Below are 14,405 nucleotides of genomic sequence, written 5' to 3'. Positions count from 1 at the left end.
CTCTATAGTTGCTGTACAGGTTTGCATTCCTATCAACAGTGTAAGAGGGTTCCCTTTTTTCCACACCCTCTCCAGCATTTACTGTTTGTAGACTTTTTGATGACAGTCATTCTGACAGGTGTGAGATGGTACCTCATTGTGGATTTTATTTGCATTTCACTGATAATGAGTGATGTTGAGCATCTTTTCATGTGTTTGTTAGCCATCTGTATGTCTCCTTTGGAGAAATCTCTGCTTAGTTCTTTGGCCCATTTTTTGATTGGGTCATTTATTTTTCTGGTATTGAACTGCATGAGCTGCTTATATATTTTGGAGAGTAATACTTTGTCAGTTGTTTCATTTGCTATTATTTTCTCCCATTCTGAAGGCTGTCTTTTCACCTTGCTTATAGTTTTCTTTGTTGTGCAAAAGATTTTAAGTTTAATTAGGTCCCATTTGTTTATTTTTACTTTTATTTCCATTATTCTGGGAGGTGGGTCACAGAGGATCTTGCTGTGATTTATGTCAGAGAGTGTTCTATGTTTTAATCTAGGAGTTTTATAGTTTCTGGTCTTACATTTAGATCTTTAATCCATTTTGAGTTTATTTTTGTGTATGATGCTAGAAAGTGTTCTAGTTTCATTCTTTTATAGGTGGTTGACCAGTTTTCCTAGCACCACTTGTTAAAGAGATTATCTTTTCTCCATTGTATATTTTTGCCTCCTTTGTCAAAGATAAGGTGTCCAATAGGTGTGTGGTTTGATCTCTGGGCTTTCTATTTTGTTCCATTGATCTATATTTCTGTCTTTGTGCCAGTTCCATACTGTCTTGATGACTATAGCTTTGTAGTATAGTCTGAAATCAGGCTGGTTGATTCCTCCAGTTCCTTTCTTCTTTCTCAAGATTGCTCTGGCTCTTCGAGGTTTTTTTGGGGTTTTCATACAAATTGTGAAATTATTTGTTCTAGTTCTGTGAAAATTACTGCTGGTAGCTTGATAGGGATTGCACTGAATCTATATGTTGCTTTGGGTAGTATATTCGTTTTCACTATATTGATTCTTCCAATCCATGAACATGGTATATTTCTCCATCTATTTGTGTCATCTTTGATTTCTTTCATCAGTGTTTTATACTTTTATATATACAGGTCTTCTGTTTCTTTAGGTAAATTTATTCCTATGTATTTTATTCTTTTCATTGCAATGGTGAATGGGATTGTTTCCTTAATTTCTCTGTTTTTTCATTGTCAGTATATAGAAATGCAAGGAATTTCTGTGTATTAATTTTATATCCTACAACTTTACTATATTTATTGATTAGCTCTAGTAATTTTCTGGTGGTGTCTTTAGGGTTTTCTATGTAGAGAATCATGTCATCTGCAAACAGTGAGAGTTTTATTTCTTCATTTCCAATTGGTATTTCATTTCTTTTTCTTCTCTGATGCTGTGGCTAAAACTTCCAAACTTATGTTGAATAGTAGTGGTGGACACCCTTGTCTTGTTCCTGACTTTAGAGGAAATGTTTTCAATTTTTTTCCATTGAGGATAATGTTTGCTGTGGGTTTATCATAGATTATGTTGAGGCATGTGCCTTCTATGCCTGCTTTTCAGAGGTTCTTTTTTTTAAAATCATAAATGCATATTGAATTTTGTCAAAGGCTTTCTCTGCATCTATTGAAATAATCATGTTTTTTATCTTTCAATTTGTTGATGTGGTGTATCACATTGATTGATTTGCAAGTACTGAAGAATCCTTGCATCCGTGGGATAAAGCCCAGTTGGTCATGATATGTGATCTATTGGATTCTGTTTGCTAGAATTTTGTTGAGGATTTTTGCATCTATATTCATCAGTGATATTGGCCTGTAGTATTCTTTTTTTGTGGCATCTTGGTCTGGTTTTATTAGGGTGATGGTGGCCTCATAGAATGAGTTTGGGAGTTTACCTTCCTCTGCAATTTTCTAAAGAGTTTGGGTAGGATAGGTGTTAGCTTTTCTCTAAATTTTTGGTAGAATTCACTTGTGAAGTCATTTGGTCCTAGGCTTTTGTTTGTTGGTAGAATTTTGATTACACTTTCCTGGCTTGTGATGGACCTGTTAAGGTTTTCTATTTCTTCCTGGTAGAGTTTTGGAAGGTTATACTCTTCTAAGAATGTGGCCATTTCTTCCAAGTTGTCCATTTTATTGGCATATAGTTGCTGATAGTAATTTCTTATGATCCTTTTTATTTTTGTGTTGTCTGTTGTGATTTCTCCATTTTCATTTCTAATTTTACTGATTTGATTCTTCTCCCTTGTTTTCTTGATGAGTCTGGCTAATGGTTTGTCTATTTTATTTATTTTCTCAAGGAACCAGCTTTTAGTTTTGTTGATTTTTGCTATGGTCTTCTTTGTTTCTTTGTCACTTGTTCCTATTCTGATTTTTATGATTCCTTTCCTTCTATTAATTTTTCAGGTTCTTCATTTATTCTTTCTCTGGTTGCTTTAGGTGTAAAGTTAGGTTATTTATTTGATGTTTCTCTTGTTTCTTGAGGTAAGCTTGTAATGCTATGAATCTTCCCCTTAGCACTGTTTTACTGAATCCCATAGGTTTTGGGTTGTTGTATTTTCATTTTCATTTGTTTCTATGCATATTTTGATTTCCTTTTTTATTTCTTCCATGATCTGTTGGTTATTCAGAAGCATGTTGTTTAGCCTCCATATGTTTGTATTTTTAATAGTTTTTTATCCTATAGTTGACATCTAATCTTACCTCATTGTGTTCAGAAAAGATGCCTGAAATGATTTCAATTTTTTTGAATTTATCAAGGCTAGATTTATGGCCCAGGATGTGATCTATCCTGGAGTATATTCCAAGTGCACTTGAGAAAAAAGGTGAAATTCATTGTTTTGGGGTGAAATTCCCTGTAGATATCAATTAGTTCTAACTGGTCCATTGTATTAGAAAATGATGGTTCTTTTAAGAGTTTCAAATGTTGATGATTTTTTTTCCTCACACCTATTTATACTTCAGAGTTTCAATTAGAGAGGAGCTAGAGACCTAGCAAAAGTATAATTAATTTTAATCCTAAAGGAAAGGGAATTATTTCCTCTGACTTCCTGTCATACATCCCCTCATCAGTTTAGGTTACACCTCATCTGTCATTTGTCATGACATTTATCCCACCATTTCATAATTCTTAGTTTACTTTTCCAGCATTTATGAGATATTAAGCTTTGCATCCACAGTGCCTGGTATGGTCTTTTTTACTAAGCTGGTACTCAACACATATTGGAATGAAAGAACAAGTGAGTGAATGGGTAAGTGAGTGAATGGGTAAACAAGTGAATGTTTCCATGGTCCTATAAATTATAAATTATTCCAAAGGTAAAGGAATAGATATCAGAATTTAATAGGTATATGCTGCAGTCCTAGAAGAAAGTTGTTATGTTTCTCCATTGCTTGATCATATAAGTTTGCAGCAAGAATAAAATCCTGATATCTTTAGAGAGTTTTATTGCTAATCAAAGTGACTTTATGTCTGTTCTCATTCATTCCTCCTTAACATTTCTGTGAAATTGTTAAGGAAGCATTTTATTCGATATGGCCAAGAAATTGTGGTTCAGGTTCTTCCATTGACCAAATGAAGATGGTTCCTAATTTTATTTAAATTTGACCAAGTGATAGTAAAATCTATTGCTGGTTGCTATTATTTATGAGAGAATAAAATATTTGACCATGAAATTTCATGATATCTCATTTAAAGAATAAAATGCAATGGCCAGAAGAATCATCAGCAGGAATTCTAAACAGGGTAGAATGAACTATCAAATTCTGACTCATCTTCCTCTAAAGGATAACTTTACCAAATAACTTTAAACTTGCTGCCCATCATATAATGCTCAGTCATAATTCTCTGTCTTATTCCTCTGCTAACTCTCAATAATGTTAAGAAGAGCAGTTCTCTCTGTTTTGTCTTTCCCTTCAAATAACCTGTTTTAAAAGATTACAGATGCTTTGAGATAAAGCTGCCAGGATTATTCCAAGGACTGTCAGGTTTGCTAACAACCAAATGCTTTCAGATCACTGCATTTGCCTCAGATCCACCTTTGATATGAACCACATATGGCTTCAGTCCTGTTTTCCTGAATTAACTCTAATTTCCTAGTGACCAAGGTCAGATGAGTCCAGATAGGGCTCAGCTGTTCTTACCTAGCACATATGTTCCAGTGTTGTTGGTAATTTATTTACTGTAATAAAAAATTAAAATGCAAATCTCAGCCAGATTCTCCTTTACCAAGGTCTCCCTTGGTATGGGCTTTTTCAAATCACGTATTAGGAATGAATACATACTGACTTTTTCATTACAATATGAAAAATGTTATTATAGCATTTTTATCAAATATTTAAGTTAATATTAGAAATAAAATTGGTAATGTGAAATTTATTGAAAAGGAGTACTTTGAGTAAGTGCCAATGACACCAACTTTACTTTGGTAATTTTGAAAAATCATCAGAAATTACTGCTTCTTCTTCTAGTACTTCACCATATCCATTCATAAATTAGAGTTCAACTAATTCTGCTAAGGAGATAAATTATTGTTTCATGAATGTTTTATATTTTAAAATAAAAATAAATGGGTTCTTAACATAAATGAAGTATATCTTTAAAGTTACTTCAAGATGTTTTAGGTGCTATGCTACTAGATAAAAGGGCTTCCCTGGTGGCTCTGAGGGTAAAGAATCTGCTTGCAATACGAGACCCAGATTCTATCCCTGGATCAGGAATATCCCCTGGTGAAGGAACTGGCAACCCACTCCAGTATTCTTGCCTGGAGAACCCCATGGACAGAGGAGCCTGGCAGGCTGCAGTCCATGTTGTCACAAAGAGTTGGACAAAAAGCCCTGAACAACAACTACTTGATAAACTTTTTTAAAGAATTTGAGTTGTAGCCAAAACTTCAAATATTATGTTTTAAAGAACATTACAAAATGGTACTGGATTTTCTTTGTATTATTGATGCTTTGTGGTCATAATAGTTCAAACTAGATTAATATTAAAGATTTCTTCTCTTATTCAATAAAATAAGCTTTCCTCTAGAACAGGCATAAAAAGTTAATTTAAATTCTTGTTTCCAGAGGTTTCATAAACATTTTCTTACCATTTTTAAGGTATCAAATAGGTTTATAGGTCCATAGACACAAAATGATTTCTGAATTTTATTTTTTCTGGTTTTGCATTTACTTAAAAATGAATTGGAATATAATTGCTTTACAATGTTGTGTTAGTTTCTGCTGTATTATGAAATAAATCAGCCATATTCCCTCCCTCTTGAACCTTCTTTCCATCCCTACATCCTACCCCTCAGTGTCATCACAGAGCACCCAGCTGAGCTCCCTGTGCTTTATTTGAATTTTAGTTTGTATTTGACATTGAGCAAAGGGAGTGGGGAGAATAATTCACTTGCATACTAAACAATTTAAGTCAAAGATTTTTTTTAAAGATGGCTTTGAATTCGTAAAATATGTTGTTCACAACAAAAGTTCTATGCCAGTGGTACAAGAATAACCGTTACTTGATTAGCTTTCATAACGTTTTAGATGGGATAGAAACAAAATTTCAAAGCACTGGAGAAGGAAATGGCAGCCTGCTCCAATAATCTTGCCTAGAAAATTCCATGGACAGAGGAGCCTGGTGGGCTATAGTTCATGGTATCACCAACAGTCAGACACTACTGAGTTGACTAAACAACAACAACATTCTTACACTAATATCTAAATGTTCTAAATGTTCTAAATGTCTCTCTCTAGAACGCTCAGGAAAAATGTTGCCTAAAGCCCATTAGTTATTGGAGATCTGCAAAGAGCCAGATACTTTCAGGTTGCATAGTTTATCTTGAGTTCTGTCAGAAACTAAAGTTATATATGTTTACATTTGGAATCATCATCTATATATTTAAAAGCTTTTAAGTATACTGAATGTTATTTTTAAAGCACAACATCTTTTGGCATCTGTGAATTTTTAAAAAGTCTTGTATTTCTTATGCTTAACAAGATTTTTTTTTAATCCGTTTGTTTACATTTCATAGCCTCTGAAAACTGCTATTATAAAGAGACAGTGCCTTATGAATTCATTTTATTGGTTTTATGTTGATATAGCAAAAACCAAGTCAACTTACAAGCGTCAGCATTTTGATAAAATAAACACGCTAAACATTGACATCCTAAATCTGCCCAGTATAGAAGGAAAAGTGTCCTTAATATGGGACACACACACATATACACACATCCCAAAAGAAAGAAATTTATTCTGGTGTTTAGAGTGGCAGTGTAGTTGTGTGAGAAAATCAGAATATTTTATTTTGAATATTTTAAATATATTTTCCTGGTGGCGCAGACAGTGAAGAATCTACCTGTAATGAAGGAGACCCAGATTCAGTCCCTGGCTTGGGAAGATCCCCTGGAGATGGAAATGGCTATCCACTCCAGTATTCTTGCCTGGAGAATTCCATAGACTGAGGAGCCTGGTGGGCTATCATCCATGGAGTCGCAGAGTTTCCTTTACATTGCTTTGATTTTACTATTTGTTTCAATCAATATCTATGAGACTTGATTTATCTACCTGACTTTATATTACTGTGTACAACATAACTATAATGATAATACTTGGGAATATTTTTCATTATTGCTAAAGACATTATTGTCTCATTATGAAATTAAAATCCTTCTTTAAAATTATGATGTCATAAATCCTATCAGCAAGTTTCTCTTTAAAATCTGTCTTCACTACTATTCTTTTTTAATCAAGTAGCCTTAGTATACTCACCTGTGAAGTAAAGGAGTGAAACAAGATGTTCTTATGTTTAATTTTTTTTCACTAATTCATTTTTTGACTTGACTATACTCTATCTGAATAACTTCTCTTCTATATCTAATTTGCCATTACCTTAATTCTTGCCTTATGGAAAATTTATAATATTTCATGCTTAGTTTATTACCTGGCTTTCATTTTTCATGTTTCTCTTAAATAATACATTATTCTAGACTGTCCTTCGTAACAAATTTGGCATCAGTGGTGCCAACCTATATTCCAATTCCTTAGTCTTTTCTGGTGCTCTGTGTAGGTCCTCACTTCTCTATGTCACTGTTGCTGAAGAACCTTCAAAGACTGTTTACATTTGGTTCAGCAGCTTATTCTCCATCTCTGATTTTATCTTGTCCCTTGGCAATGATCACCAGCTACTTAATGGAATGAAGCTAACATTAGTCTAAGAGGAGATTGAGAGGACATAATATACAGATCAATCTTTTAACATGCCCCATCTTCTACCTATGAGCTTTAGTTCACATGGCAACTTGATATTTCCTTATTTCTAAATAAGTGAACATAAACTTTCAGACAATACATAAATATTTATTACTTTTGTTTTTAGTTACCTGCTTACTGACCTTAAATGAGTTCTTCTTCTTAATATTTAACTTGTAAAGCTTTCATATACTATTTTTAATCTTAGAGATCCTATGGTCTTTTCTACTTTGAAAGTATTCAACAATTTCTATTTTGCTAGAAATAAAACTAGCTGAGTCTCCTTATTTCCTCCTTATGCATTAGATCTTAGAGTATTAGCACAATTCCATATGTATTTAATATACGTATTTTGAAATTAGAGGTCAAGTCAGTTGCGCTGTTTTAAAATCCTCTTTTATTCTACATTTCACTTGAGGATTCCATTTTTTATATCAGATTTTTAATATGTATCTGATCTTTGAATGTGTTTTCTTTCAACAAAGTCTATTTAGAATTTTTCTTTGAATTTATGTAATATCTTTTACCTTGCTAAGAATATTAATGTCATTTTATTTGTTTTATTCTTTATCATTTATGTTAGAGACTCACTGCAAACCACAAGTGCTTAGTTAAGGATGAAAAACTATGAGCTTCACTTTAGGGTGATGTAGTGGTTCATTTTTTTTGTAAATCCATGATATGTGCCTTTAGCTGTAGTTGTTATAGTACAATAATTAAGACTATGAACTGGTAGCCTATTTACCCATGTTTCCCTCCTACTTTTGCCAGGAAGAAGCCACATGAGTTTAGGTGAACTATTAACTGCTCTATGTTTTCATTTTCTAATTTTAGAATGGGGACAAAAATATCTACCACCTAATAAAAATCTTATAAGACTTAAATGATTTAATATGTATAAATAATTTATAATAATGTTTGGCACATGCTGAACTCTATATGTGTTAACTGCTATTATTACCTTTTTTGTTGTTATTGTTTTATTAATATTATTACTGTCTCTTTAGAGAAGTTCAATTTTGCTTAAAAATATCTTCCTGGAGGAATTCAAAGATCAAAGACAGACAGAGGGCTGACTGACCTCAACATTGGTTATAGATTCCAACATGTTCATTCTAGGCAAGTGTGGCTTGCCTAGATCAACTCATCCAGTGTGCTCTTGTTTACTTCCCACAGAATAAAACCTCTTGGCCTTTGCTTGGGTTGGATAGAGCAGTCACAAAGAGAGGTGTTTTTAAGACATTTTTTCAATATATTCTACTTTTGTTAGACCTTTAATCATTCTGGCTTTGAGAGGGATATGGAAATGTTAATCTCAGAAACTTTTGCAGGGGAAAAGAGGGCCCTAAAAGTTGATTAGCTCAATTGCCGTTCATCTGTCTGCATTCCTCCTTCCAAATTTTTGTTCTGCTGCACTTTATCTGATCCTCTTTTGCCTTGTAGTTTCACACCATAGGAGAGAATATGTGTTCAAAGATGATATTGGTGTTTTTAACAAAAATATAACACAAGCACTTGGTAGTATTATGCTCTCTTTTTAACAAATAGAGTAACAAAAATGTCTTACTACTGCATAGTGTTTTTTCATGTAGTGTCCTTATTTAATCCTCACAAAACCTTAGAAGTTTGGTAGATATTTGACTACCATTTAAACTAAAATTAAAAGAGATTAGTTAGCTTGCATAAGAACATATTTTTTAACAAAAGAAAAAGAATTGGTGATCATTCTGACTCAGACCTACATTATTCAGAATTTATCTATATATTAGTTAAGTATAGGTAACCAATTACTCATGTGTGGCCATATTTATAGAGAAAAGTACATAGTAAGCTTCATATTCAGCCTTAGTGTTTTGTTCAGATACTTTCTTCATATACTTTATAAGAAATCTTAGCTGCTTTAAACTTAAGTGTTTCAGTAAAATTCATGTTCAAGCCTTTTGTTTTTAAACTAGTGATAACTAACGTCTATACTATCTTCACTACTGAAAATGATAAAAGTAATAAAATTTCCAGGTGACCCTAAAGACTAGTTTTGTATTTTAACTTTCTATAGAAATAGTTTGAATTTAAAGGCCTCACATACCAACACATACATACATGCAATCTACAAAGACTTTAATCTTATCTCCCATATCTGGCTACACAGTGTTGTGTTTTATACCCATAATTGATAGATGACTGTGCTCAGTTGGAAATTGTAGTCAAAGAATGACAGCCAAACTAGCAAGCAAGCCATATAAAATGTGAGTGAGCAGCAGATAGGCAATATTTCTACACTGAAATATTTGGGTGTTTATAATGAGAAACAAAACAGTTTGGGTAACTTTTCTATCAAAACCTATTATCCCATATAAGAATACTAGGAATAGGCTTATTTTCTGTAGACAGGAAAGATGATTGAAACTGTACAAAAATCATAGACAATAGATTCAAGAAAACCAGAAGTATATTAAGAGATATTTAAGTAAAAATGGAAGACAGGAAGTTATTAATAAGGACCTATTGTATAGCACAGAGAACTCAATACTCTGTAATGGCCTGTATGGAAAAAGAATCTAAAAGAGCCTGGCAGGTCCATGGGGTTACAAAAGAGTCAGACACAACTTATTGACTAAACAACAACAAAGATGTTACATTTTAAATTGTCAAGTAATGAACATGCAGTTTTGATACGTGAATTTTTCGTATTACATTCATGGGATTGTGTTTGTTATCAGTCACAGATTCACTAAATCAAAAACTGTGTCCAGTTTTATTTTTTACATAAAATCTCTTTAATCTGAAGGTGAGCTCTGATTTTGATTTTATTTTGTATTTTGACCTCACTTAATCCAAAACATTAGGAGAAAACATTTTTTACCTTTGAAAGGAAATGAACTTGTTGTAGCCAGCCTCATTATGTTCCTAATTTGGATAGCGAAATATATCTTTGCAAAATCTCACTATTGGTCATAATGATTCCAGTAAAAATATCACCACAGTCTTCCTCTCATTTCCCATTTCTACTCCAAACATTTGACTATTTTCCTTAAAAACAACTGACATGCCACCATAGCTGCCCAAATTTGTTATCACGCCAATCTCATTCTGGGTGCTCTAGCTGCCTTCTTTCAAAGACTGGCCTATCAGCATGTTTTAATGTTCATTGGAGAGCAAAGGTTTACATTTTTATTGCTTCTTAGCTCTAAGCTATACTTGTTTTTATAAAGCATATATTGCACCATTAGGTATTTCCCCACCTCCAAATTAATTTTTTTCTTCCCATTTTATCATTGAAATAGTGCCATAATTTTTAAAAATATTATTCTGTACTAACTTTTAGTGGGAGGAATAATAATATCACATTTATGTCCTGGCACATGTAGGACTAAATTTATACTTATACTGCAAAAGATTGTGTACCTGTTTACTGGAAAATAGTTTCAATGTTTTATGGCAGAACAACCAATGAGGTGAAAATCCTCCTTGTGTTTATAATTGGAATATTATGTTTTGTGTTGGTATAAGAATGAAACTAAGGTAAGGGTTTCACAAATGAGCTTTCCATAAGCAGATGCTAACCTTCTTCCTATTTATGTTTTAGCAGTGCCTTCTGAACAAAACCCATTCCTTTCCTTTAGCAATAAGTCGTACTGAAGCCCTACTGAGAATTTCCAGCTGGATATAAAAACTCTTCTATTTTCTTGGTCCAGGAATCCTTAGTTAGTAAGACCTGGATGATTGATTTCCTGTTGTCCTGAGGCAGGTTAAAAGAAGTTCTATGGTGTCCAGATTGTGTCTCAGCAGAAATGTAGTCATCTTACTTGTAATATCCTTATTTGTAACAAATTCCTCTTGTCTCTTCAACTTATATTTGTATGTGTCCTTGGGGGATAATGTAACATCTGTCTTATAGTCAACAATGAATTCGGGGGAAAAAAAATCTCTTACACTTTTATAGTGTCAATCGGTGTCCAGTGTCTGCATTTTCCAAATTTGATGCTATAGTAATGTCGAAAGGTAAAATTGTACACATGAGATACTCATGTGAGATACAAACACAAAAATCCCTCCTTATTAGTTGCTTTTATTCTTTTTTTATTGCCTCCTATGATTTACTAGTTGTGATATTTTGAATCTTAGGGCATTTTTTTATATATTTGGCTAAATAAATCTGTTCCATGCCTGGAAATACAATGAAGAATTGCTCTGAGAAATGATTCTTCACAGATTTTGATTTGTTGTTGTTGTTGTTTACTAATAATACAATTATACAGTATTATGAGCAAACTAAACATAGTTAATCTCATCAAAATATTGTAGGATCACATGGAAACTAAGGAATATCTTTCTTATGTATCCTGTTTTTCCCCAGAAATCAAAAATCTCCACATATGACAAAATGTGGGCCTTTATGAGTAGCAGGAGGCAGTCTGTGCTCGTCAAAAGTAATGAAGAAGGAATCCAGAGAGTCCTCACCTCTGATTATGCTTTCCTAATGGAGTCAACGACCATCGAGTTTGTCACCCAGCGGAACTGTAACCTGACACAGATTGGTGGCCTCATAGACTCCAAAGGTTATGGCGTTGGCACCCCCATGGGTAGGTTTCATGTCAGCCACTTGTTCCTTGTTCATTAATCCTAGCTGCTGTGAGAAGGGAGAAAAAAACAGTGCCTCCATATGCCATTAGGAATTTTGCTTCAAACAAATGTATCTTGCTATATTCTGTGACTATATAAAAACAGGAAAATAAGCAGTTGGACATCTGCTTCTAAAGGAATGAGTGACAAAAGAAAAAGTGATTTCTACTAAAATGGTCAGTAGACATTTTTGCTATATCAGAGTTGAAAAAATCTACAACACCCCCCGTAAAGGACCTTCTCTTTAATTTTACACTAAAAAAAAAGTTCGATGAATAAAATAAAATTTTTGGAACTTTATATTTTTGGATTAGTGGTATATGAATATAGTCTTTGATTTTGCTGACTCAAAGAATGAGCTTTAAATGGTTACTGTGAATAATCATTTTATTTAAGAGAAGTGTATGTTTTATTTAAGAGTACTAGCAGAGGATTTACCAGTAAAATACCTAGAATAATTTACACTAGGAATGATTGTATTTAACATTCTTCTATATGACAAAATTAGTTTCAGTAATAATCATGGAATGAAATAATAATAATTGCCAGAAAAGACAATGAAAATTTACATTTATTGAGCTTAATATTTATGTATAATATATGAATATATATTTATATGATAAGTTAATGAATCAATAAATACATAATATTAGAGTATATACATACATGCTGTGGGCATAAAAATGGCTCCCCCAAAATGTCCCTGGTTTAATGCCCCAAACATGTGAATATGTTGCTGCTGCTGCTGCTAAGTCGCTTCAGTCATGTCCAACTCTGTGTGACCCCAGAGACAGCAGTCCACCAGGCTCTGCCATCCCTGGGATTCTCCAGGCAAGAACACTGGAGTGGGTGGCCATTTCCTTCTCCAATGCATGAAAGTGAAAAGTGAAAGTGAAGTTGCTCAGTCGTGTCTGACTCCTAGGGACCCCATGAACTGCAGCACACCAGGCCTCCCTGTCCATCACCAACTCCCAGAGTTCACCCAAACTCACTTCCATCGAGTCGGTGATGCCATCCAGCCACCTCATCCTCTGTCGTCCCCTTCTCCTCCTGCCCCCAATCCCTCCCAGCATCAGAGTCTTTTCCAGTGAGTCAACTCTTCCCATGAGGTGGCCAAAGTATTGGAGTTTCAGCTTTAGCATCAGTCCTTCCAAAGGACAGCCAGGACTGATCTCCTTTAGGATGGACTGGTTGGATCTCCTTGCAGTCCAAGGGACTTTCAAGAGTCTTCTCCAACACCACAGTTCAAAAGCATCAATTCTTCGGCGCTCAGTGTTCTTCACAGTACAACTTTCACATCCATAGATTAACCACGTGGGTCCAATGTAATTGAAAGAGTCCATATAAGAAGGAGGCACAGGTGTCAGAGTTACAATTAAGGAGATAACACAACAGAAGTAGTGAGAAAAAGAATGTGCATATGCTAATCCACCTGGGCTGCTAAAAATAAAATACCAGAGAGTGCTTAAAAAACAATCGTGAACAATGACACTATAATAGTTTTGAAACTTCTGCAAAGTTTTCAACAACTGGGTCAAAATTGATTTTCATGTAATTGTGTTTAATAAATGGTATAGCCATATTTCTCAATGTATCCTCATTCATAATTTTATTGCTTTTAATTTTGAAAAGTTTCTTTCAAATCAACAAACATGTATACTATAATTACAAAGTGAGGCACAGATTCATAAAAAATCCCATTTCATGATAAATTCAGAAATTGCAATACTATCCATGTCTTTGTTTCTTTGGGATCATTTCTAACAACTTTCAAAAGTCTAGGAAGTCCAAAAATTTTCCACAATAATAGCTTCAGAAAAATTCAACATTGAACTCTTTCATATTTGGTGAAGTCTATTCAGGTTCACTATAGCTGAAAATAGTTTGAACTGGCTCTGAGAGAATTTTGAGATATTCACTCCTGTAACATTGCATATTCCAGCATTTATATGATAGATGAAAAATAATGATTCCACCGTCACTGTTGAAATAAATAAAGCAAAACAAAACAAAACCAGAAAGAATCTGCCTGCAATGTGGGAGACCTGGGTTTGATCTCTGAGTTGGGAAGATCCCCTGGAGAAGGGAAAGTCTACTCATTCCAGTCTTCTGGCTTGGAGAATTCCATGGATGGCATAGTCCATGGGGTCACAAAGAGTTGGACAAGACTGAGTGACTCACTTTCACTTTAAAGCTGTATAAAGAGGATTCTCCAATTTAGTTGCCCAGTGGAGTACAATGTTTATTAAAGAATAAAAAATAAATATTTGCTAATTCAAAGTTCAATAAGTAGGGTTGTTAAAACTCAATAATAAATACTTAGAACTCAGATGAACAAAAGATATTTTACAGGGAGGGATGTTTTATTATTGACATGTTTTGACTTGCCAGTGTGTGGTGATAGTTGTTGCTACTGTTGTTTTAAAATTCTCTACACAAAATGAACCTCCTTTTCTGCTCACACCGGGAACAGACCATCCAAAGCTTTGCCATTATTGTGCCAAAGTATATATAATTAAT

General features: G+C 33.7%; 1 protein-coding gene across 1 annotated transcript in view; it reads left to right on the top strand.

Annotated features, from left to right (window-relative positions):
• The window catches only part of GRIK2 (glutamate ionotropic receptor kainate type subunit 2), a 742,654-nt gene that overhangs the window by 689,125 nt on the left and 39,124 nt on the right, over window positions 1-14,405 (top strand). Inside the window, exon 15 of the mRNA XM_069599226.1 lies at window positions 11,620-11,845. Within this exon, the coding sequence (XP_069455327.1) occupies window positions 11,620-11,845 (226 nt within the window). The remainder of the gene's footprint in view (window positions 1-11,619; window positions 11,846-14,405) is intronic.

The sequence above is a fragment of the Ovis canadensis genome, chromosome 8 (assembly GCF_042477335.2).
Source record: "Ovis canadensis isolate MfBH-ARS-UI-01 breed Bighorn chromosome 8, ARS-UI_OviCan_v2, whole genome shotgun sequence".
In the NCBI taxonomy this organism is placed as follows: Eukaryota; Metazoa; Chordata; class Mammalia; order Artiodactyla; family Bovidae; genus Ovis; species Ovis canadensis.
This window is presented reverse-complemented; position numbering and strand designations above follow the sequence as displayed.